The sequence below is a fragment of the Dermochelys coriacea genome, chromosome 1 (genome assembly GCF_009764565.3).
Source record: "Dermochelys coriacea isolate rDerCor1 chromosome 1, rDerCor1.pri.v4, whole genome shotgun sequence".
NCBI classification, from domain to species: domain Eukaryota; kingdom Metazoa; phylum Chordata; order Testudines; family Dermochelyidae; genus Dermochelys; species Dermochelys coriacea.
Window position 1 is genome coordinate 5,156,475 of NC_050068.2, and position 23,428 is coordinate 5,179,902.

Genomic DNA, 23,428 nt, shown 5'->3' on the forward strand with positions numbered 1-23,428 from the left:
ACATCCAGGAGAGCTTCATTGAGATGTCCCTGGAGGATTTCCGCTCCATCCCCATGCACATTAACAGACTTTTCCAGTAGCTGTACTGGCCGCAAATGCATCCCAAGTTTTCAGGGCAAATTAATCATTAAACATGCTTGCTTTTAAACCATGTATTATATTTACAAAGGTACACTCACCAGAGGTCCCTTCTCTGCCTTCTAGGTCCGGGAGCCTGCCTTTGGTGGGTTGAGGGGGTACTAGATCCAGGGTGAGAAACAGTTCCTGGCTGTCGGGGAAAATGGTTTCTCCACTAGCTTGCTGTGCTTCAACCTCCTTCTCATCATCATCTTCCTCATTCCCAAAATCCACATCCCTGTTGTGTGAGAGTCCATTGACAGAGTCCACGCACGGGGCTGGGATAGTTGTAGGGGCACCCCCTAGAATTCTATGATGCAGCTCATCATAGAAGCGACAGGTCTGGGGTTCTGACCCGGAGCAGCCGTTTGTCTTTCTGGTTCTTTGGTAGGCTTGCCTGAGCTCCTTAAGTTTCATGCGGCACTGCTGTGGGTCCCTGTTATAGCCTCTGTCCTTCATGCCCTTGGAGATTTTTTCAAATATTTTGGCATTTCATCTTTTAGAATGGAGTTGTGATAGCACGGATTCGTCTCCCCCTCCCCATACAGCGATCAGATCCAGTACCGCCCGTTCGGTCCATACTGGAGCTCTTTTGTGATTCTGGGACTGCATGGTAACCTCTGCTGATGAGATCTGCATGGTCACTTGTGCTGATCAGCTTGCCACACTGGCCAAAGAGGAAATGAAATTCAAAAGTTTGTGGGCCTTTTCCTGTCTACCTGGCCAGTGCATCTGAGTTGAGAGTGCTGTCCAGATCGGTCACAAAGGAGCACTCTGGGATAGCTCCCGGAGGCCAATACTGTCAAATTGCGTCCACACTATCCCAAATTGGACCCAGCAAGGTCGATTTCAGTGCTAATCCACTCGTCGGGGAGGAGTACAGAAACCAGTTTTAAGAGCTCTTTAAGTTGGAAAAAATGGCTTCGTAGTGTGGACGGTGCAGGGCTAAACTGATCTAAATCCAATTGCTAAATCCAACCTAAACTCATAGTGTAGACCAGGGCTATGAATCATTGTCTTGAGTGGATCGTACCTTGACTGCAACTTGAACAAGTTGCTCCTCTGAATGCTGACAGGCACTCAACAAGCATAGACGCTGGCCAAGAAAAATCGGGACTGCCACAATAAAACCGGGATATATCATCTCTGTACCCTCTAAACCAGGTCCTTTCCTATCTTGGGGGGAGTCTTACAATTGTCCCACTTTTTGAGCTTGGAACAATACTCCATCTATGCTAAATGCTTATCACCAAGCAGATCTGATTGGACAGCTCAGTCTCTTCCATCTGGGATGCTTGTGACCAGAGCTATAGAGTCACCCCCAACTCTCCTTAAAACTAGTAGGTTTATTAGCAAACAGCACAAAGCATTTTTCATGGGGGGAAAAAAACTCTCTTGTTTTCCTCTAGCTCCATCCAGTTCCCTCATGCTACAGGATCACAGCCCTAGGTGGCAGCACTCATCCCCCATTGGCCTCCATGCAGAGCACCCCCTTAGGGTGACCATATTTCCCAAGGAGAAAACTGGAGACCCCCAGTTTCTCCCCCCATACGAGACTGTTGACCGTCGCTGGAACCCTACAGGGGCTCACTTAGGTCTCAAGAGGCTGTCACTTTGGCTGGAATGCTGAACATTCTCCCCTCCAACTCTGCCTCACCCTTTTTGGGGCTGACATCTCCCATCACCTCCCCGGAATGTTCTTCCATTCCCCACTTCCCACTTTTCTCACAGAAGTGGGAATTTGTCCTCCCAACTGATCAAGTCAGCAAGAGCAATCGGGACAAATGGCTCCTTTTGGAGGGGAAAAAAATAAAAAGGTCAGGGAGGCTGAGAGAGGGCTTAAAAAAGGAATTGCCCTGGCCAAAACAGGAAGTATGGTCACCTTATCATGGACATCTGTTAGGGTGGCTATAACAGCCCTACAACAGAGGGATCCCCATGGAAAAGGCTTCTCTGCACCAGCCCATCTATCAGAGGAACAATTTAAGAACAGAAGAATGTCCATATGGATTCAGACCAATGTCCATCTAGCCCAGTGTCCTGTCTTCTGATAGTGGCCAGTGCAGTAACCTCAGATGGAAGGAACAGAACAGGGCAATTATTAAGTGACCCATCCGCCCTTGTCTCCTCCTATCCTCTGGCAGTCTCTGGCAGAGTTTTAGAGACACCCACAGCATGGGGCTGCATCCCTGACCATCTTGGCTAAGAGCCATTGATGGACCTAACCTCCATGAACTTATATAATTCTTTTTTGGACCCAGTTAATAATTGTCTTGAGTGGAATGTTATCTTGGATGCAACTTGAACAAGTTGCTCCTGTGAATCCTGATAAGCACTCAACAAAGCTATATACTGGCCAAGAAGAATCGGGATTGTCACTGTAAAACTGGGATATATGGTCTCTTTACCCTCTTAACCAGGTCCTTTCCTCTCTTGGGGGGAGTCTCATAATTGTCCCACTCTTCCAGCTGGAAACAACACCTCATCTATGCTAAAAGATTATCACCAAGCAGGTTCAATTGGACAGCACAGTCTCTTCCCTTTAAGGGGTTTTGTGACCACCCCAGCCTCCTTAAAAGTACAAGATTTATTGTCAAATAGCACAGAGCATTACAGAAAATGGTTTTAAAATAACAGACAGCTGTCACATGTCCACACTCATCTATCTCACGTCTCACTATGAGCTGAGTTAGACAGGGTTTGCTCTGGAGATAGAGGAACAGAGCTGGCCCATCTTACTTTCTTTAGGAAAGCTAAGGAGCTCTTGGGACCCAGCCTAGTTTCTCTGTGTCTCTGAGAGCATCTTCCCATCTTTTGTCTCCTTTCTTGTGGAAGCAGCCTTTGCTGTGACCTGTGTGAGCCTAGGCCCAGTCACCATAGTGCTCAGCCATGTCCTTGTCACAGAGCTGAGGTGTGAAACTGACCTTTGCCCCGAGACTGCTTTCTCTCAGCCAGACATCTAAGATGAGGCCCCAATGACACATGCTCCATTGTTTGGCAGTTAGACCTATTAAGCCTCAACGCGTCGCAAATATCGATCGGGTGACTGTGCTGAAACCTCTGGTATCCCTCTGACACTCTATCACTCCCCTCCGAAATCCACTACCTACCCTTCACTCTCACCCCCGAGCACCCCCAAATTTGTCACACACACTAAGGTGCTGGAACCATGGCGCTTCCCGGAGGCCAGCTGTCACAGGAGGCTGTTGTAAGAAGCCTTTTATAGATAAATGTCAAAGGTGATGCTCTGTGGAACCCTGACACTGCCCTGATTGTCGGATCTCAGAGTATCTGAGCACCTGGAATGTCTTTATCCTCTTGCCACTGCTGTGAGGCAGGGCAGGGCTATTATCCAGCTGTGCAGAGGCTCAGAGACAGCCAATGGCTTGGCCATGGTGACACATGGCAAGGGAATCAAACCCAGCAGTCCTGAGTCACAGAGCAGTGTCTGGACCACAGAACCAGACTTCCAGTCACCAGAGTGGTGACAGGCCTGGCTGGATTCTCTGCTATACCAGCAGATCTCCCCTCTGCGCTGTAGAGATTGAGGATGGCAAGGAGAGGTTTGATTCACTGGCCTGTTCTCACCCTACCACAGTGGAGTTTAGAGCAGCCTGGGGGCTGGGCTGACATGCTGTAACAATACGGCCTCTGATGGGACACCAATGAGAGTATCAATTCAGGACAAATTGCTTGGAGCAGGGCAGTCACAGCCCAAGGCTGTGGGTCCTTCACAACTAAGGCACACCAAACCAGACAAACAGAGAGAACTTCAGTTTTACCCCACTCGCTAACCAGAAATCATTTAAGCAATTCCCTCAGACACTCCAGTTTCCCTGTATCACCACTAGCACCACTCCTTACGGAAATGAATGGTTATTGTCATAAATATAAAGGGAAGAGTAAACACCTTTAAAATCCCTCCTGGCCAGAGGAAAACCCTTTCACCCTTAAAGGGTTAAGAAGCTAGGATAAGCTCGCTGGCACCTGACCACAATGACCAATGAGGAGACAAGATACTTTCAAAGCTGGAGGGGGGAGAAACAAAGGGTCTGTCTGTCTGTCTGTGTGATGCTTTTGCCGGGGACAGAACAGGAATGGAGTCTTAGAATTTAGTAAGTAATCTAGCTAGAGATGCGTTAGATTCTGATTTCTTTAAATGGCTGAGAAAATAAGCTGTGCTGAATAGAATGGATATTCCTGTTTGTGTGTCTTTTTGTAACTTAAGGTTTTGCCTAGAGGGATTCTCTGTGTTTTGAATCTAATTACACTGTAAGGTATTTACTATCCTGATTTTACAGAGGCGATTCTTTTTAATTTTTCTTCTATTAAAATTTTTCTTGTAAGAAACTGAATGCTTTTTTCATTGTTCTTAAGATCCAAGGGTTTGGGCCTGTGGTCACCTATTCAAATGGGTGAGGATTTTTATCAAACCTTCCCCAGGCAGGGGGGGTGCAAGGTTTTGGTGAGGATTTTTGGGGGAAAGATGTTTCCAAACGATTCTTTCCCAATAATAAACCCGGTTAGATGTTTGGTGGTGGCAACAAAAGTCCAAGGGCAAAAAGTAAAATAGTTTGCACCTTGGGGAAGTTTTAACCTAAGCTGGTAAAAGTAAGCTTAAGAGGTTTTCATGCAGGTCCCCTCATCTGTACCCTAGAGTTCAGAGTGGGGAAGGAACCTTGAGAGAATCTAACGCATCTCTAGATAGATTACTTACTAAGTTCTAAGACTCCATTCCTGTTCTGTCCCTGGCAAAAGCATCACACAGACAGACCCAGACCCTTTGTTTCTCCCCCGCTCCAGCTTTGAAAGTATCTTGTCTCCTCATTGGTCATTTTGGTTAGGTGCCAGCGAGGCTATCCTAGCTTCTTAACCCTTTACAGGTGAAAGGGTTTTTCCTCTGGCCAAGAGGGATTTTAATGGTGTTTACCCTTCCCTTTATATTTATGACACACACCCCAAATCACAGGTAGGGTGAAACGCTGGCTGGGATTTCTTTCTGGAACTCCAGGAAAAAACAGAGTTAATAAGACACATGCACCTGTAAATATACTACCAAGTATATAAAGACTAACAATATTTTCCACATCTCAAGGACGATTTTAACCAGTTGATTCTGGGAAACTTTCACAGGAGTGTGCATCAGCCACTTTGTTAGAAGCTCCTGAGATGTGTTGGATGTCAAAATCAAAATCTTGGAGAGCTAAATTCCACCGAATAAGTTTTTTGTTATTTCCTGTGGCGGTATGAAGCCCTCTAGCGCAGCACGGTCAGTTTGCAGGTGGAAACACCGTCCCCAAACATATGGGCGTAGCTTTTCCAGAGTGTAGACAATGGCATAACATTCTTTTTCACTGACTGACCAGTTGCTTTTCCTCTCAGACAGCTTCTTGCTGAGAAACACTCCAGGGTGGAATTCTTGATTCCTGCATTAAAACTGCTCCCACATGCTCAGATGCATCGGTGGTCACTAGGAACGGTTTGACAAAGTCTGGAGCCCTTAATACAGGGTCAGACATGAGTGTCGCTTTAAGCTGGTTAAAGGCCTTCTGACACTCTTCGGTCCACTGAACGGCATTTGGCTGTTTCTTTTTGGTTAGGTCTGTCAGTGGCGCGGCGATTTGGCTTGTATTGCGGTACAAATCGCCTGTAATAACCGGCCAAGCCTAGGAAGGATTTCTTTGATCTTGAGACAGGCCACTTTTGGATAGCATCCACTTTGGCCTGTAGGGGGTTGATAGTTCCTTGACCCACCTGGTGTCCAAGGTAAGTCACTCTGCTTAGGCCTATTTGACGCTTCTTACCCTTAACAGTTAGTCCTGCCTCCCTTAAGCGCTCAAAGACTTTTTGTAGATGTTCCAGGTGTTCTTCCCAGGAATCTAAAAATATGGCCACATCTTCAAGGTAGGCGACTGCATATTCTCCTAATCCCGCTAGGAGACCATCCACAAGTCTTTGGAAGGTGGCGGGTGCATTCTGCAGCCCGAAAGGGAGCACATTAAATTTATACAGCCCAACATGGGTGGTGAAGGCTGACCTTTCCTTGGCGGATTCATCTAGCGGTACCTGCCAGTACCCCTTGGTTAAGTCCAAGGTAGAGATGAACTGGGCCCACCCAGTTTCTCTAATAGTTCATCTGTGCATGGCATTGGATAGTTGTCTGGGTGAATTACAGCATTTAGCTTATGGTAGTCCACGCAAAAACGTATCTCTCCATCTGGTTTGGGAACTAGAACCACTGCAGATGCCCATGCACTGCCAGAGGGGCGAATTACACCCATCAATAACATATCCAGGATCTCCCGTTCTATAGCAGTTTTAGCTTGAGGAGACACCCAGTAAGGTTGGACTTTAATTGGGTGAGCATTACCTCTGTCAATGGAGTGGTATGCCTGTTCTGTCAGTCCTCGGGTGGCTGAGAACGTCGGCACGTAGCTAGTGCACAGCTCATTGATCTGCTGTCGCTGCATATTCCCAAGAGTCATGTAGAGGTTCATCTCTTCCACGCCACCAGCAGTTTTCCCTTCGTAGTAGACACCTTCAGGCCACTCATCGTCATCTCCTCCGTGGGCTGTAAACTGACAAACCTTTAATTCTCTGGAATAAAAGGGCTTTAGAGAATTAATATGGTATACCTTAGGCTTTCGGTTGGAGGTGGGGAATGCTATGAGGTAATTAACAGCTCCCAGACGCTCCTGGACCGTGAATGGCCCTTCCCATGACGCTTCCATTTTATGGGCCTGGAGCGCCTTTAAGACCTGGTCCCCTACTTTGAAGGAATGCTTTCTGGCATGTTTATCTGGCATGTTTGCTCTTTTTGAGCATCTTGTAGGTTTTCTTTAGCAAGGGCTAGAGAGGTTCAGAGGGTGTTTTGTAGGTTGGTTACAAAGTCCAGAATTCAGAGTAGCAGCCGTGTTAGTCTGTATTCGCAAAAAGAAAAGTAGTACTTGTGGCACCTTAGAGACTAACAAATTTATTAGAGCATAAGCTTTCGTGAGCTACAGCTCACTTCATCGGATGCATTTGGTGGAAAAAAACAGAGGAGAGATTTATATACACACACACAGAGAACATGAAACAATGGGTTTATCATACACACTGTAAGGAGAGTGATCACTTAAGATAAGCCATCACCAGCAGCAGGCGGGGGAAAGGAGGAAAACCTTTCATGGTGACAAGCAAGGTAGGCTAATTCCAGCAGTTAACAAGAATATCAGAGGAACAGTGGGGGGGGGGGTGGGAGGGAGAAATACCATGGGGAAATAGTTTTACTTTGTGTAATGACTCATCCATTCCCAGTCTCTATTCAAGCCTAAGTTAATTGTATCCAGTTTGCAAATTAATTCCAATTCAGCAGTCTCTCGTTGGAGTCTGTTTTTGAAGCTTTTTTGTTGAAGTATAGCCACTCTTAGGTCTGTGATCGAGTGACCAGAGAGATTGAAGTGTTCTCCAACTGGTTTTGAATGTTATAATTCTTGACGTCTGATTTGTGTCCATTCATTCTTTTACGTAGAGACTGTCCAGTTTGGCCAATGTACATGGCAGAGGGGCATTGCTGGCACATGATGGCATATATCACATTGGTAGATGCGCAGGTGAACAAGCCTCTGATAGTGTGGCTGATGTGATTAGGCCCTATGATGGTATCCCCTGAATAGATATGTGGACAGAGTTGGCAACGGTCTTTGTTGCAAGGATAGGTTCCTGGGTTAGTGGTTCTGTTGTGTGGTGTGTGGTTGCTGGTGAGTATTTGCTTCAGATTGGGGGGCTGTCTGTAAGCAAGGACTGGTCTGTCTCCCAAGATCTGAGAGAGCGATGGGTCGTCCTTCAGGATAGGTTGTAGATCCTTGATGATGCGTTGGAGAGGTTTTAGTTGGGGGCTGAAGGTGATGGCTAGTGGTGTTCTGTTGTTTTCTTTGTTGGGCCTGTCCTGTAGTAGGTGACTTCTGGGTACTCTTCTGGCTCTGTCAATCTGCTTCTTCACTTCAGCAGGTGGGTATTGTAGTTGTAGGAATGCATGATAGAGATCTTGTAGGTGTTTGTCTCTGTCTCTGTTGGAGCAAATGCGGTTATATCGTAGCGCTTGGCTGTAGACAATGGATCGAATGGTATGATCTGGATGAAAGCTAGAGGCATGTAGGTAGGAATAGCGGTCAGTAGGTTTCCGATATAGGGTGGTGTTTATGTGACCATCGCTTATTAGCACCGTAGTGTCCAGGAAGTGGATCTCTTGTGTGGACTGGTCCAGGCTGAGGTTGATGGTGGGATGGAAATTGTTGAAATCATGGTGTTCCCCAAGAGCTTCTTTTCCATGGGTCCAGATGATGAAGATGTCATCAATGTAGCGCAAGTAGAGTAGGGGCATTAGGGGAGGAGAGCTGAGGAAGCATTGTTCTAAGTCAGCCATAAAAATGTTGGCATACTGTGGGGCCATGCGGGTACCCATCGCAGTGCCGCTGATTTGAAGGTATACATTGTCACCAAATGTGAAATAGTTATGGGTCAGGACAAAGTCACAAAGTTCTGCCACCAGGTTAGCCGTGACAGTATCGGGGATACTGTTCCTGACGGCTTGTAGTCCATCTTTGTGTGGAATGTTGGTGTAGAGGCTTCTACATCCATAGTGGCCAGGAGGGTGTTTTTAGGAAGATCACCGATGGATTGTAGTTCCTCAGGAAGTCAGTGGTGTCTCGAAGATAGCTGGGAGTGCTGGTAACGAAGGGCCTGAGGAGTGAACTTTGTGACTCACCTTCAGCCTCCAACTAAAACCTCTCCAACGCATCATCAAGGATCTACAACCTATCCTGAAGGACGACCCATCACTCTCACAGATCTTGGGAGACAGGCCAGTCCTTGCTTACAGACAGCCCCCCAATATGAAGCAAATACTCACCAGCAACCACACACCACACAACAGAACCACTAACCTAGGAACCTATCCTTGCACAAAGCCCGTTGCCAACTCTGTCCACATATCTATTCAGGGGATACCATCATAGGGCCTAATCACATCAGCCACACTATCAGAGGCTCGTTCACCTGCGCATCTACCAATGTGATATATGCCATCATGTGCCAGCAATGTCCCTCTGCCATGTACATTGGTCAAACTGGACAGTCTCTACGTAAAGGAATGAATGGACACAAATCAGACGTCAAGAATTATAACATTCAAAAACCAGTTGGAGAACACTTCAATCTCTCTGGTCACTCGATAACAGACCTAAGAGTGGCTATTCTTCAACAAAAAAGCTTCAAAAACAGAGTCGAATGAGAGACTGCTGAATTGGAATTAATTTGCAAACTGGATACAATTAATTTAGGCTTGAATAGAGACTGGGAATGGATGAGTCATTACACAAAGTAAAACTATTTCCCCATGGTATTTCTCCCCCCCACCCCTCACTGTTCCTCAGATATTCTTGTTAAATGCTGGAAATAGCCTACCTTGCTTGTCACCATGAAAGGTTTTCCTCCTTCCCCCCCCCCCCCCGCTGCTGGTGATGGCTTATCTTAAGTGATCACTCTCCTTACAGTATGTATGATAAACCCATTGTTTCATGTTCTCTGTGTGTGTATATAAATCTCCCCTCTGTTTTTTTCACCAAATGCATCCGATGAAGTGAGCTGTAGCTCACAAAATCTTATGCTCTAATAAATTTGTTAGTCTCTAAGGTGCCACAAGTACTCCTTTTCTTTTTGCAAATACAGACTAATACGGCTGCTACTCTGAAACCTACCCTGCCTTTAGGAAGGGAAAACTCCAGCCCACAAAAACAATTCCCTTTTGTCTCTCCTCTGACCCAAAGCAGAGAAAAAAACTCTTAACTGCTTTCAGTTGGAAACCTGCTTTCCAGCAGCCCAAAGGAAAAAAAATCCCTTTTAAAATCTGTGTTTCTGGTTCAAAATATCTCAAATTGATTTCAAGTTAATCCTACCGCTCTGCCACCATGTCAAGGTTCCTTCCCCACTCTGAACTCTAGGGTACAGATGAGGGGACCTGCATGAAAACCTCCTAAGCTTACTTTTACCAGCTTAGGTTAAAACTTCCCCAAGGTTCAAATTATTTTACCTTTTCCCCTTGGACTTTCGCTGCCACCACCAAATGTCTAACCGGGTTTATTATTGGGAAAGAGTCATTTGGAAATGTCTTTCCCCCAAAAATCCTCACCAAAACCTTGCACCCCCATTCCTGGGGAAGGTTTGATAAAAATCCTCACCCATTTGCATAGGTGACCACAGGCCCAAACCCTTGGATTTTAAGAACAATGAAAAAAGCATTCAGTTTCTTACAAGAAGAATTTTAATAGAAGAAAAATTAAAAAGAATCGCCTCTGTCAAATCAGGATAGTAAATACCTTACAGGGTAATTAGATTCAAAACACAGAGAATCCCTCTAGGCAAAACCTTAAGTTACAAAAAGACACAAAGACAGGAATATCCATTCCATTCAGCACAACTTATTTTCTCAGCCATTTTAACAAACAGAATCTAACGCATCTCTAGCTAGATTAGTTACTAACTTCTAAGACTCCATTCCTGATCTGTTCCTGGAAAATGCATCACACACACAGACAGACAGAGAGAGACTTTGTTTCTCCCTCCCTCCAGCTTTTGACAGTATCTTGTCTCCTCATTGGTCATTTTGGTCAGGTGCCAGCGAGGTTATCCTAGTTTCTTAATCCTTTACAGGTGAAAGGGTTTTTCCTCTGGCCAGGAGGGATTTTAAAAGTGTTTATCCTTTCCTTTATTTTTATGTCAGTTATCAAAACCAATACCCCAGTGAAAGAAAAAAGTGTCTCCTGATCCCAAAGGACCAAGCCCCAGACCCAGGTCAATATACATGTCAGATCTTACCCGCAAATTATGCTGTTGCCAATCTTTTAGAATCTAAAATCTAACGGTTTATTCATAAAAGAAAGAAATATAGATGAGAGCTAAAATTGGTCAAAGTAATCAATTACAAACAGCAATTGCAAAGTTCTTGGTTCAGGTTTGTAGCAGTGATGGATTAAATCAAGTCTCTGGAGTCCATCCACAGCTTGGGTGGGTCATTCAGTCCATTATTGAAGAGCTTCAGTGTAGCAAAGTTCCTCCAGGGGTAAGGAGCAGGATTGAAGACAAAATGGAGAAGATGCAGCTGCCTTTTATAATCTCTAATTCCAAACACAAGCTTCCCAGCACACGACATGGAAAAACCAGTTCTGTCCATAGGCATGTCCCTTCCTGCCTTGCTGAGTCACAAGGTGTACCTGCCTTCTCTCAAAGGGTCAATTGTATAGCTGAGGGTCCTTAATCGGCCATCAAGCAGGCTAGGTAGTGCTAATACCAAATTGTCTGGGGTGTCACCCAGAAGTATAGCAAAGTTTGAAATACAGACAGCATAGAACCAATAATTATAACTTTAAATATAATAAGAATACATGAATACAGACAGCATAATCATAACCAGCAAATCATAACCTTTTCATAGACACCTTACACAACAAGCTTTACAATATTTGGTGCCACTATAGGACCTTGGTTGCAACAATGATCAATATGGTCACAGTTCATGTCAATTACATCACATATACTCCCATTGGTAACAGCTTCCTAGAGCACAGCACACTCTGGGCAAGTCCCTGAGCACAGATGCCACCTCAGGGTGCCTCCTTCAGGCCTAAGGTGGCCCTGCAGGCATGCTGACCTTCCCTCTGAGATCCTTGCAGTGACTTACTCTCAGCCTGGAATACTTAAAAGAGGAGCCCCCTTTGTGGGGTCACATTAATTTAGTCTTCTCCAAAACACAGGCTCTCCGATCCTCCGGCCCCATCTTCCTCCTTTGCTCAGGAACATCCCCACCGTCTTGCTTGCTGGGGTGACATTTGTTCAGACTTGCCACATCCCCTACTCCCCTTTTTCCTCTGAAGTCCCACCCTGTAGACCAGCTCTTCCCACTAAGCCCTGCCCCCTGCTTCTCCACTTCCCCAGTGCTCCACCTTCCAGCCAGGCCAAGTCAGGCCATGGTAAGAGCTGCTCCGCAAGCACTGGCTGCTGTGAGGAACCCCAGACTGTTCAATTTCCCTGAATTGTACATCCTTGGGGGTAAAATGTGGGGGGTCTGGGACACCTCACAGTGGCTGTGGCTCTCTGGGCACCTCTTTCCATGGCCCGGCTCTGGCTTCCAGCCAGAAGAGGGAGCAAAGTCTCAGTTAAAGGAGAATAGTAGGGGTGGGGCCTTGGGAGAAGAGATGAGGCAAAGAGAGGAGTCTCAGGGAAAAAGGAACTGGGATGGAATAGGTGGCCATGGCCGTCACTCATGTTTTTTCTCTCCTCTGTCACACATGCTGGAGCTGGGTGTAGAACTGACCCTTCATTTTGCAAAGGCCCTGATTATCCTCACACGAAGATATCTGCTTTTCATGCTATACACAATTGGGTTTATCAGGGGTGGGACCAGCAGGTAGATGTATGCCAGGAGCATCTTAAGTAAGTGAGAAGAGCTATTCCAGAATCTGTGTATCACAGCCAGGCTGATGTTTGGTGTATAGAAGAGCAGGACGGCACAGAGGTGGGAGACGCAGGTGTTCAGGGCCTTGAGGCACTCCATGTGGGACATGATGCTCAGCATTGTTTTGAGGATCATCATGTAAGAGAGGAAGATGAGCAGTGAGTCCAATACAAATGTGAAGAGTGTAGTAAACAAGCCATAGATGGTGTTGATTGTAATATCTGAACAAGCCAACGTCATGACATCCTGGTGCAGGCAGAAGGAATGGGAGAGGACATTGGCTCGACAATATTGGAACCGTTTCAGGAGAAAGGGGAATGGTAATGCTACCGCCATCCCTCTTACCACAAACACCAACTCCATCTTGGCTATTCTCGGCAGGGTTAAGATGGAAGCATATCTCAGCGGGTTACAGATTGCAACGAAGCGGTCAAAGGCCATCAACAAGAGCACGGAAGATTCAATTTTTGCAAGAAAGTGGAGGAAGAACAGCTGGGCAAAACAGGCATTAAGGCTTATCTCCCTAGAGTTAAAAAAGTATATGCCCAGGATTGTCGGTATGGTGGATATCGATAAGCCAAGGTCTGTGACAGCCAACATGGAAAGGAAAATGTACATGGGCTCATGGAGGCTTGGATCTGTTTTTATAATGAATAGAATGACTGAATTTCCTACTATCGAAATAATGTACATTAAGCTGAAGAGGATAGAAATCCAGATATGGATGTCTTCCTGCCCAGGTATCCCAGTGAGAAGGAACACTGCAGAGTTGAATGTGGTGTCATTCGCAGCTGACATAATGGACTGGGCCATTCCAAAGAGTTTTGAGATTTACTTCCTAAAAGGAAAAAGAACAGGAGACTAGATGATATTTAATGAGACATTTTTCTGCTCTCAGTGCCACTTGAGAGACTCCCAAAAGCTTAAGGAAGATCAGCAAATACATAGTCTTGGATTTGCAGCACCAATAGGAAGATAGGCACTGCCAGAGTGGATCAGACCTGCAGTTCATCTAGCCCAGTATCCAGTGACCAGTTCCAGATGATATAGAGGAAGGTGGAAGAAGCCCTGCTATACGCAGCTATGAGATAACCTGCTCCTAGGGAAAGTTTCCCCCTGACACCAACTAGTTAGACATATTTTGTGATTTCAGAGTAGCAGCCGTGTTAGTCTGTATTCGCAAAAAGAAAAGGAGTACCGGTGGCACCTTAGAGACTAACAAATTTATTAGAGCATAAGCTTTCGTGAGCTACAGCTCACTTCATCGGATGCATTTGGTGGAAAAAACAGAGGAGAGATATCTGAACAAGATATCTCTCCTCTGTTTTTTCCACCAAATGCATCCGATGAAGTGAGCTGTAGCTCACGAAAGCTTATGCTCTAATAAATATTTTGTGATGTAAATCTGGAAGGTTTAGAGCTCTTCCAAGACTTTTAAAAACAAATCCTTATGACTGTAATTGGACTTTCTGGTTACCCATATAAACATCCAGTCTCTCTTTGAATCCTATTTAGCTCTTGGCCCCATTGGTATCTTGTGGCTCTGAGTTCCACAGCCTACTTGAGCACTGTGTGATTTTACAGTTGCAACCTTCCTAAAGACAGCCTTTCTGGCCCTCCACTTTTGAGTGTGACCCATTGTATCATATGTATCACATGGTAAACACATGGCAAGGACATGGTGAAAACAGTCATTCTATATAGCGTTCCTGCATTGAAACTATGTATAAACATGTTTTATTGCCTCATTATATGCATATTTTTTATTTCTCCACTGCTGAGTGTTCAAATTATGCCACTGCCTCTTTGTAGTACATGGGATAAATTCTTAGGGCCAGGTTCCGAATTCAATAGCATTGACTTCAACTGTGTCACTCCAGATTTGCATCTGTAAATTCAATCAGAACTGGGCTCTATTAACTTTCCCTTACCAAATGCTCCCGGTGATAAATTCTGACCCCCAAGAATCTCCCCAAGAGAAGCTGAAGTGCTTTGCCTGGCTAATGTCCACTGAATCCAGAGAATTCGATCATCCTATAGGCTTCTCTACATCCTCACAGGATCTGCATCCCGTCCCCATGTCAGGGTCTGTAGATTTTTAGCAAGTTACAAGGTAACACAGAGAGTTACTTCAGCTGGGCGGGGGAAGGGACGGCATCACAAAAGTGTGAATATGCAAACACTAGGTTTGCACTAATGTCAAACTGAGTGTGCAAGTTACTTCAGTCGTGCTCCTGTAACAGGTGATGGGCATAAATTACATGCAAACTCCCCTTTTCAGCCCTAGTGTTTGCTGAAATACAAACTATCAGTTCTTTTCTCTCAGGACTTTTGGAAAGTCTTACCCAGATATTGCAGAGGGATTGTGTTCATGACCCTGAATGCGAGCATAAGCTTTCGCGAGCTACAGCTCACTTCATTGGATGTATTTGGTGGAAAAAACAGAGGGGAGATTTATATACACACACAGAGAACATGAAACAATGGGTTTATCATACACACTGTAAGGAGAGGTTTCAGAGTAGCAGCCCTGTTAGTCTGTATTCACAAGTACTCCTTTTCTTTTTACTGTAAGGAGAATGATCACTTAAGATAAGCCATCACCAGCAGCAGGGGGGGGAAGGAGAAAAACCTTTCATGGTGACAAGCAAGGTAGGCTAATTCCAGCAGTTAACAAGAATATCAGAGGAACAGTGGGGGGTGGGGTGGAGGGGAGAAATAACATGGGGAAATAGTTTTACTTTGTGTAATGACTCATCCATTCCCAGTCTCTATTCAAGCCTAAGTTAATTGTAGCCAGTTTGCAAATTAATTCCAATTCAGCAGTCTCTCCTTGGAGTCTGTTTTTGAAGCTTTTCTGTTGAAGGACTTTCACTCCCCCACCCCCCACTGTTCCTCTGATATTCTTGTTAACTGCTGGAATTAGCCTACCTTGCTTGTCACCATGAAAGGTTTTCCTCCTTCCCCCCCCTGCTGTTGGTGATGGCTTATCTTAAGTGATCACTCTCCTTACAGTGTGTATGATAAACCCATTGTTTCATGTTCTCTGTGTGTGTGTATATAAATCTCTCCTCTGTTTTTTCCACCAAATGCATCCGATGAAGTGAGCTGTAGCTCACGAAAGCTTATGCTCTAATAAATTTGTTAGTCTCTAAGGTGCCACAAGTACTCCTTTTCTTTTTGCGAATACAGACTAACAGGGCTGCTACTATGAAACATGACCCTGAATGTAATTGTTAGAAACAGCTTCTGGTCAGTTACCAGGAGACAGTATTGTACAACTGTTTACTGAACAAAGTGTGAATAGCACAAACCCATTTTGAATACTATTTGGAGTACTTCTGAAATACTTTATAGACTCAAAGACATTAAGCACAAAGTTACCACTGCTCCTTGCCTTAGAGATTGCAACAACTCTGCAGCAGGCTCTCAACATCTATTCATGTCATGAAAGTAGTGTGTAATATTTTTATTACAATTAAAAGTTCTGGCATAATATTTACACATCTGTACTTTGGTACACACACGTCAACCCATTGTTTCCCCTCGGATCTTCCTTCAGAGATGATTTCTCATTGTCATATCAGAGTGTGACTTACAGTGTCATGTTTGTCGTGTGGATTTCTTCAGAACCTGAAGAGATCGCAGCATCTCAGCCGTCAATCAGTTGTTTGTCTGCCAACAAAAGTCCAGTAACTCCTCTGTCCCTGGGTTAATAGCTAACGGGTTCTTCTCACGTTCTGTTCTGTCAGTCTGTAGCCTGTATCCGGAGTGGTAACAGGCATTGGGGTCAGTATAGAAAATATTCATTCCCTGAGCTCTCACTCTCTAGTACACAAAAAGAAAAGGAGTACTTGTGGCACCTTAGAGACTAACAAATTTATTAGAGCATAAGCTTTCGTGAGCTACAGCTCACTTCATGGGATGCATTTGGTGGAAAAAACAGAGGAGAGATTTATATACACACACAGAGAACATGAAACAATGGGTTTATCATACACACTGTAAGGAGAGTGATCACTTAAGATAAGCCATCACCAGCAGCAGGGGGGGGAAAGGAGGAAAACCTTTCATGGTGACAAGCAAGGTAGGCTAATTCCAGCAGTTAACAAGAATATTAGAGGAACAGTGGTGGGTGGGGTGGGGGGGAGAAATACCATGGGGAAATAGTTTTACTTTGTGTAATGACTCATCCATTCCCAGTCTCTATTCAAGCCTAAGTTAATTGTATCCAGTTTGCAAATTAATTCCAATTCACCAGTCTCTCCATGGAAAAGAAGCTCTTGAGGAATTCCACCATGATTTCAACAATTTCCATCCCACCATCAACCTCAGCCTGGACCAGTCCACACAAGAGATCCACTTCCTGGACACTACGGTGCTAATAAGCGATGGTCACATAAACACCACCCTATATCGGAAACCTACTGACCGCTATTCCTACCTACATGCCTCTAGCTTTCATCCAGATCATACCACTCGATCCATTGTCTACAGCCAAGCTCTACGATATAACCGCATTTGCTCCAACCCCTCAGACAGAGACAAACACCTACAAGATCTCTATCATGCATTCCTAAAACTACAATACCCACCTGCTGAAGTGAAGAAACAGATTGACAGAGCCAGAAGAGTACCCAGAAGTCACCTACTACAGGACAGGCCCAACAAAGAAAATAACAGAACGCCACTAGCCATCACCTTCAGCCCCCAACTAAAACCTCTCTAACGCATCATCAAGGATCTACAACCTATCCTGAAGGACGACCCATCACTCTCACAGATCTTGGGAGACAGGCCAGTCCTTGCTTACAGACAGCCCCCCAATATGAAGAAAATACTCACCAGCAACCACACACCACACAGGAACCTATCCTTGCAACAAAGCCCGTTGCCAACTCTGTCCACATATCTATTCAGGGGATACCATCATAGGGCCTAATCACATCAGCCACACTATCAGAGGCTCGTTCACCTGCGCATCTACCAATGTGATATATGCCATCATGTGCCAGCAATGCCCCTCTGCCATGTACATTGGCCAAACTGGACAGTCTCTACGTAAAAGAATGAATGGACACAAATCAGACGTCAAGAATTATAACATTCAAAAACCAGTTGGAGAACACTTCAATCTCTCTGGTCACTCGATCACAGACCTAAGAGTGGCTATCCTTCAACAAAAAAGCTTCAAAACAGACTCCAACGAGAGACTGCTGAATTGGAATTAATTTGCAAACTGGACACAATTAACTTAGGCTTGAATAGAGACTGCGAATGGATGAGTCATTACACAAAGTAAAACTATTTCCCCATGGTATTTCTCCCCCCCCCCACCCCACCCCACCCCCCACCGTTCCTCAGATATTCTTGTTAACTGCTGGAATTAGCCTACCTTGCTTGTCACCATGAAAGGTTTTCCTCCTTTCCCCCCCCTGCTGCTGGTGATGGCTTATCTTAAGTGATCACTCTCCTTACAGTGTGTATGATAAACCCATTGTTTCATGTTCTCTGTGTGTGTGTATATAAATCTCTCCTCTGTTTTTTCCATCAAATGCATCCGATGAAGTGAGCTGTAGCTCACGAAAGCTTATGCTCTAATAAATTTGTTAGTCTCTAAGGTGCCACAAGTACTCCTTTTCTTTTTGCGAATACAGACTAACACGGCTGCTACTCTGAAATCTCTAGTACACAGTAACCCCAGCACCTCTTACTTCCACCATGATGTGGATTTACAAGAAGTGGATTCAAAGTCAAATGCATGAGTATTCATGGAAATGGAACCTCATTTCACACACAAATGTAGTCTATTGCTCTCTCTCTCTCTCTCTCTCTCTGAATGTCTATTTCCTGAATTCATAAAATACATCACACACTGGAATGACATTGGGACAGGCATGGAGCAGAGCTGCCATAATTAATGTGTTTGTAAAATCCAGTTCTTGGGATGTTTGCAGTGGAGCTATATTGGGTTGACTATTGGAGTATTTATGCTATGGCTGTATTAGGTGAAACTAGCCTGGCTCTTCTTACTTTAACACCAGGCTTCTGGAAAAGAAGCAATAGCAGAAGAAAAGCCGTCTCTCAGTCACCCCCCAGGGAGGTGGAGAGACAACACTGGAGCTACATGCTGGCAGAGCCTATTTCTGGGCTCTAGCCATGTTGCTGAGTTCGCAATGCTGAGAAGCTCTTCACACTGACATGTTCAGACATAGCTGGGGAAATCTGAAGTCCCTCGGCCTGCCCGGGTCCCCATCAGAGTGGATCCAGAATGGAGCCAGCCTGCAGCCTTTACGCTTCACTTCACATTTTAAAGACAGTGAAACCTACCAACTTACCCAATTCTTGCTTGACGTGGAGCCACTGATGCTTGAGGTCTTCACCGTAAAGGACAAGGAGTTATCTGAGAGGTGGCATAGGCAGCAGACAGTATCTGTTCAGATAGGGAGGCACCTGTATATATGAAGCATGCCTGCACATTCCCTTGGGAGCCACTTGGCCATTTGGGAACCTGAGATGCTTGGTTTCAGAGTAGCAGCCATGTTAGTCTGTATTCGCAAAAAGAAAAGGAGTACCCGTGGCACCTTAGAGACTAACAAATTTATTAGAGCATAAGCTTTCGTGAGCTACAGCTCACTTCATCGGATGCATTTGGTGGAAAAAGCAGAGGAGAGATTTATATGCACACACACAGAGAACATGAAACAATGGGTTTATCATACACACTGTAAGGAGAGTGATCACTTAAGATAAGCCATCACCAGCAGCAGGGGGGGGAAAGGAGGAAAACCTTTCATGGTGACAAGAAAGGTAGGCTAATTCCAGCAGTTAACAAGAATATCAGAGGAACGGGGGGGGGGGGAGAAATACCATGGGGAAATAGTTTTACTTTGTGTAATGACTCATCCATTCCCAGTCTCTATTCAAGCCTAAGTTAATTGTATCCAGTTTGCAAATTAATTCCAATTCAGCAGTCTCTCCTTGGAGTCTGTTTTTGAAGCTTTTTTGTTGAAATATAGCCACTCTTAGGTCTGTGATCTAGTGACCAGAGAGATTGAAGTGTTCTCCAACTGGTTTTTGAATGTTATAATTCTTGACGTCTGATTTGTGTCCATTCATTCTTTTACGTAGAGACTGTCCAGTTTGGCCAATGTACATGGCAGAGGGGCATTGCTGGCACATGATGGCATATATCACATTGGTAGATGCGCAGGTGAACGAGCCTCTGATAGTGTGGCTGATGTGATTAGGCCCTATGATGGTATCCCCTGAATAGATATGTGGACAGAGTTGGCAACGGGCTTTGTTGCAAGGATAGGTTCCTGGGTTAGTGGTTCTGTTGTGTGTGTGTGGTTGCTGGTGAGTATTTGCTTCAGATTGGGGGGCTGAGAAGACTAAATTTGTTAGTCTCTAAGGTGCCACGGGTACTCCTTTTCTTTTTGAGATGCTTGGCTAAGTGTGCACCAGCTTTAACCCCTCTCATGACCTATGGCAGGAGACCAAATCACAGGGAATGTGTGCTCATGCTACCCAACTAGAGTGCAATGTCAGCCGTGCTGCAGGCTCTATTCTTTGTATCTGGGCTTGTCATCACTGTTCGTATAGTTCCAATTAGTCACAGGACTACCTCGAAGGTGGCTGAGTGGTAACGATCATGCTGTCACAGCTGTTATCCTGCTGAAATAAAATATAATATAATAATAATAACATAGGACCAAATTTCTCCCCGGCAGCCCCCTGTCCTGCATTACAAATCCAACATGCAGGCCAGGGAAGGGAGATTCCACAACGCTCACCACATGGAAATTTCCCTTGGATTGTTCTGGGTGGGGGGCTTCCTTCCCTTCTCCCTGAGGAATGAAAAGGATGATGAAGGATCCACACCTGCTCTAGGACCCTCTCCAGCTCCCTGCTAGCACAGGTTCATCAGAGAAGTGCTACCAGGGCCAGTCACAGTAGCCACTGCCTGCAGGATCTGCTGGAGAGGCATTGTATAGTTTGAAGAGGGCTGCACAGAGATGGGAAGTGCAGGGTGCAGCCATAGACTCAGTCAGTCCAACCTTCAATTATGTTATGAGGACGAGGCAGATGAAAAGACTCTAGTTTCTCTTGGAGATCCAGGCAGTTGCAGCTGGGCAGCATCATGGCAGCTGAGCTTTCAGATTAAAATCATCCTGTTACTGTGAAAACTCAGCCCAAAAAAGTGAATGAAAAGGAAACACTTCACTTTGGGTCAAAATTTTTCATGGAGTGAAAAAAACTTTGTTTTCCAGCCCAGCTCTTGCTTAACCCATGAGCTTCTGTCCCTCATGCTATAGGACCACACCTCTAGCTGGCAGCACTTGCCCCAAATTGGCATCCTGTGCAGAACAGGATCTCAGGGTGACCGTATTTACCAATGAGAAAACTGGAGACCCTCAGCTGCTCAACCAAGGATGTCTCCCTCCCTCACACGAGATTGTTGCATGTGGCTGGAACCCTACAGGAGCCCACCCAGGGCTTAGGAAGCTGTCATCTTTGGCTGGAACACAGATCTTCCCTCTCCCCCACCCCATCTCACCCTGTTTCGGGGGTTGGCTTCTTCATTCACCTTCCCCGAATATTCTTTCATTCCCCACTTCCCCACGTTTTTCACAGAAGTGGGCATTTGTCCCATTTCCTCCTCCCAGCTGATCAAGTCACCAAGAACAACCAAGAGAAATGGCTCCTTTTGAAATTAAAAAAAAAGTTGGTGTGGCTGGGAGAGAGCTTAAAAAATGAACTGTCCCGGCCAAAACAGGAAGTATGGTCACCCTACCATGGATGTCTGATAGGGTGGCTACACCAGCTTTATAACAGAGGGAGCCCCTGGAAAAGGCTTGTCTCCACCAGCCCATCCATCAGAGGAACAATTTAAGAACAGAAGAATGGCCATATTGATTCAGACCAATGTCCATCTAGCCCAGTGTTCTGTCTTCTGACAGTGGCCAATGCCAGGTGTTTCAGAGGGAATGGATAGAAGAGGGCAATTATCAAGAGATCCACCCTCCATCATCTGATCCCATCTTCTGACAGTCAGTGGTTTTGAGACATCCACAGCATGGGGTTGCATCCCTGACCATCTTGGCTAAGAGCCACTGATGGACCTATCTTCCATGAACTTATCTAGTTCCTTTTTTGACCCACTTATACTTTTGGCCTTCACAACATCTCCTGGCAATGAGTTCCACAGGCTGACTGTGCATTGTGTGAAGAAGTACTTTCTCTTATTTGTTTTAAATGTGCGGCCTATTAACTTCATGGGTGACCCCCTGGTTGGTGTGTTTTGTGAAGAGACAAATAAAACTTCCTGATTCACTTCCGCCACACCACAGATGATTGTATAGACCTCTATCATACCCCTCTTCATCCTCTCTTTACCAAGCTGAGAAGTCCCAGTCTTATTAATTGCTCCTCATATGGAAATTGTTCCAGATCCCCAAACATTTTTTGTTGCCCATCTCTGTACCTACTCCAATTCTAATATATCTTTTTTGAGTTGGGGTGACCAGAACTGCACACAGTACTCAAGCTGTGGGCGTATCATGGATTTATATAGAGGCATGTGTTATTTTCTGTATTCTTATTTATGTCTTTCCTAATGGTTCCTAACATTCTGTTCGCTTTTTTGACTGCTGCTGCACAACGAGTGGACGTTTTCAGAGAACTCTCCACACTAACACAGCTGCTCCTCTGAAACCTTTCTTGAGTGCTAACAGCTAATTTAGACCCCATCATTTTGTATGTATAGTTGGGATGATGTTTTCTGATGTGTATTGCTTTCCAGTTTTTAACACTGAATTTCATCTCCCATTTTGTTGCCCAGTCACCCACTTTTGTGAGATTGCTTTGTAACTCTTCAAAATCTATTTTTCTCTTAAATATATTCAGTAATTTTGTCTCATTTGCAAATTTTGCCACCTCACAGTTAATCCCTTTTTCCAGATCATTTATGAATATGTTGAACAACACTGCTCCCAGTACTGGCCCCAGAAGGATGCCACTGTTTACTTGTCTCCATTTTGAAAACTGATCATTTATTTCTACCCGTTGCTTTGTATCTTTTAACCAGTTACTGATCTATGAGAGAACCTTCCTTCTTCTCCCAGGACTGCTTCCTTTTCTTCAGAGCCTTGGTGAGGGACCTTGTCACTTTCTCAAATTCCAAGTACAATATATCCACTGGATCCCTCTACCCTGCATGTTTGAGGACCCCCTCAAATAATTCTAATAGATTGGAGAGGCATGATTTCCCTTTGAAAAGCTGTGTTGATTCTTCCATATGGCTATTGTAGTTTTAAGAATGTTTGATAAAGATCTTGTAGATGTTTGTCACTCGTCAGATCATGTTCCTCTGTGGATCTGATAATTCTGGTCCTTACTATTGCTTCAACTGTGGTTTCCAGTTGTAAGGAATATGGTTACACCACAGAGAGCCAACATAACAGTGACTGGCTTGCAGAGTCACTTGGTGCCTGAGGCACAGTTCAGAAGGTCTTTTCTCATGTTTAGGCATGAGACATGCACCCACAGTTAAGCAAGGCCATGCACATGTTTAATAGAAAGGGATGTGATCAAAGCCTCCCCCAGATCCAGCTACCCCCAAACTTGGTGATGTTGGAAATGTGGATGCAGGGTGTGAGGTCTATCTGCAGCTCTAGAGTGGCTCTCAGTGCTCATGGAGGGGGTGGGGATCAGGATCAGAGCCGGGGACAGCCCAGCAGGGCTCTGCTAAGCCAGGCAATGTTTCCCAGATCCTTCACTCTCTGAAAGCACGTCCTAATTCCCCCTTTTACTGCC

At 45.1% G+C, this 23,428-nt stretch overlaps 1 protein-coding gene across 1 annotated transcript; it reads right to left on the bottom strand.

Annotated features, from left to right (window-relative positions):
- Positions 1-12,472: 12,472 nt before the first annotated feature.
- On the bottom strand, positions 12,473-13,408 carry LOC119858199 (olfactory receptor 51G2-like). The gene has a single exon (XM_038408228.2). The coding sequence runs from the start codon at positions 13,406-13,408 to the stop codon at positions 12,473-12,475; it is 936 nt and encodes a 311-aa protein (XP_038264156.2).
- Positions 13,409-23,428: the final 10,020 nt, after the last annotated feature.

Coding starts and splice junctions, on each gene's coding strand:
- LOC119858199 (XM_038408228.2), bottom strand. CDS start 13,408: ATGTCAGCTGCGAATGACACCACATTCAACTCTGCAGTGTTCCTTCTC.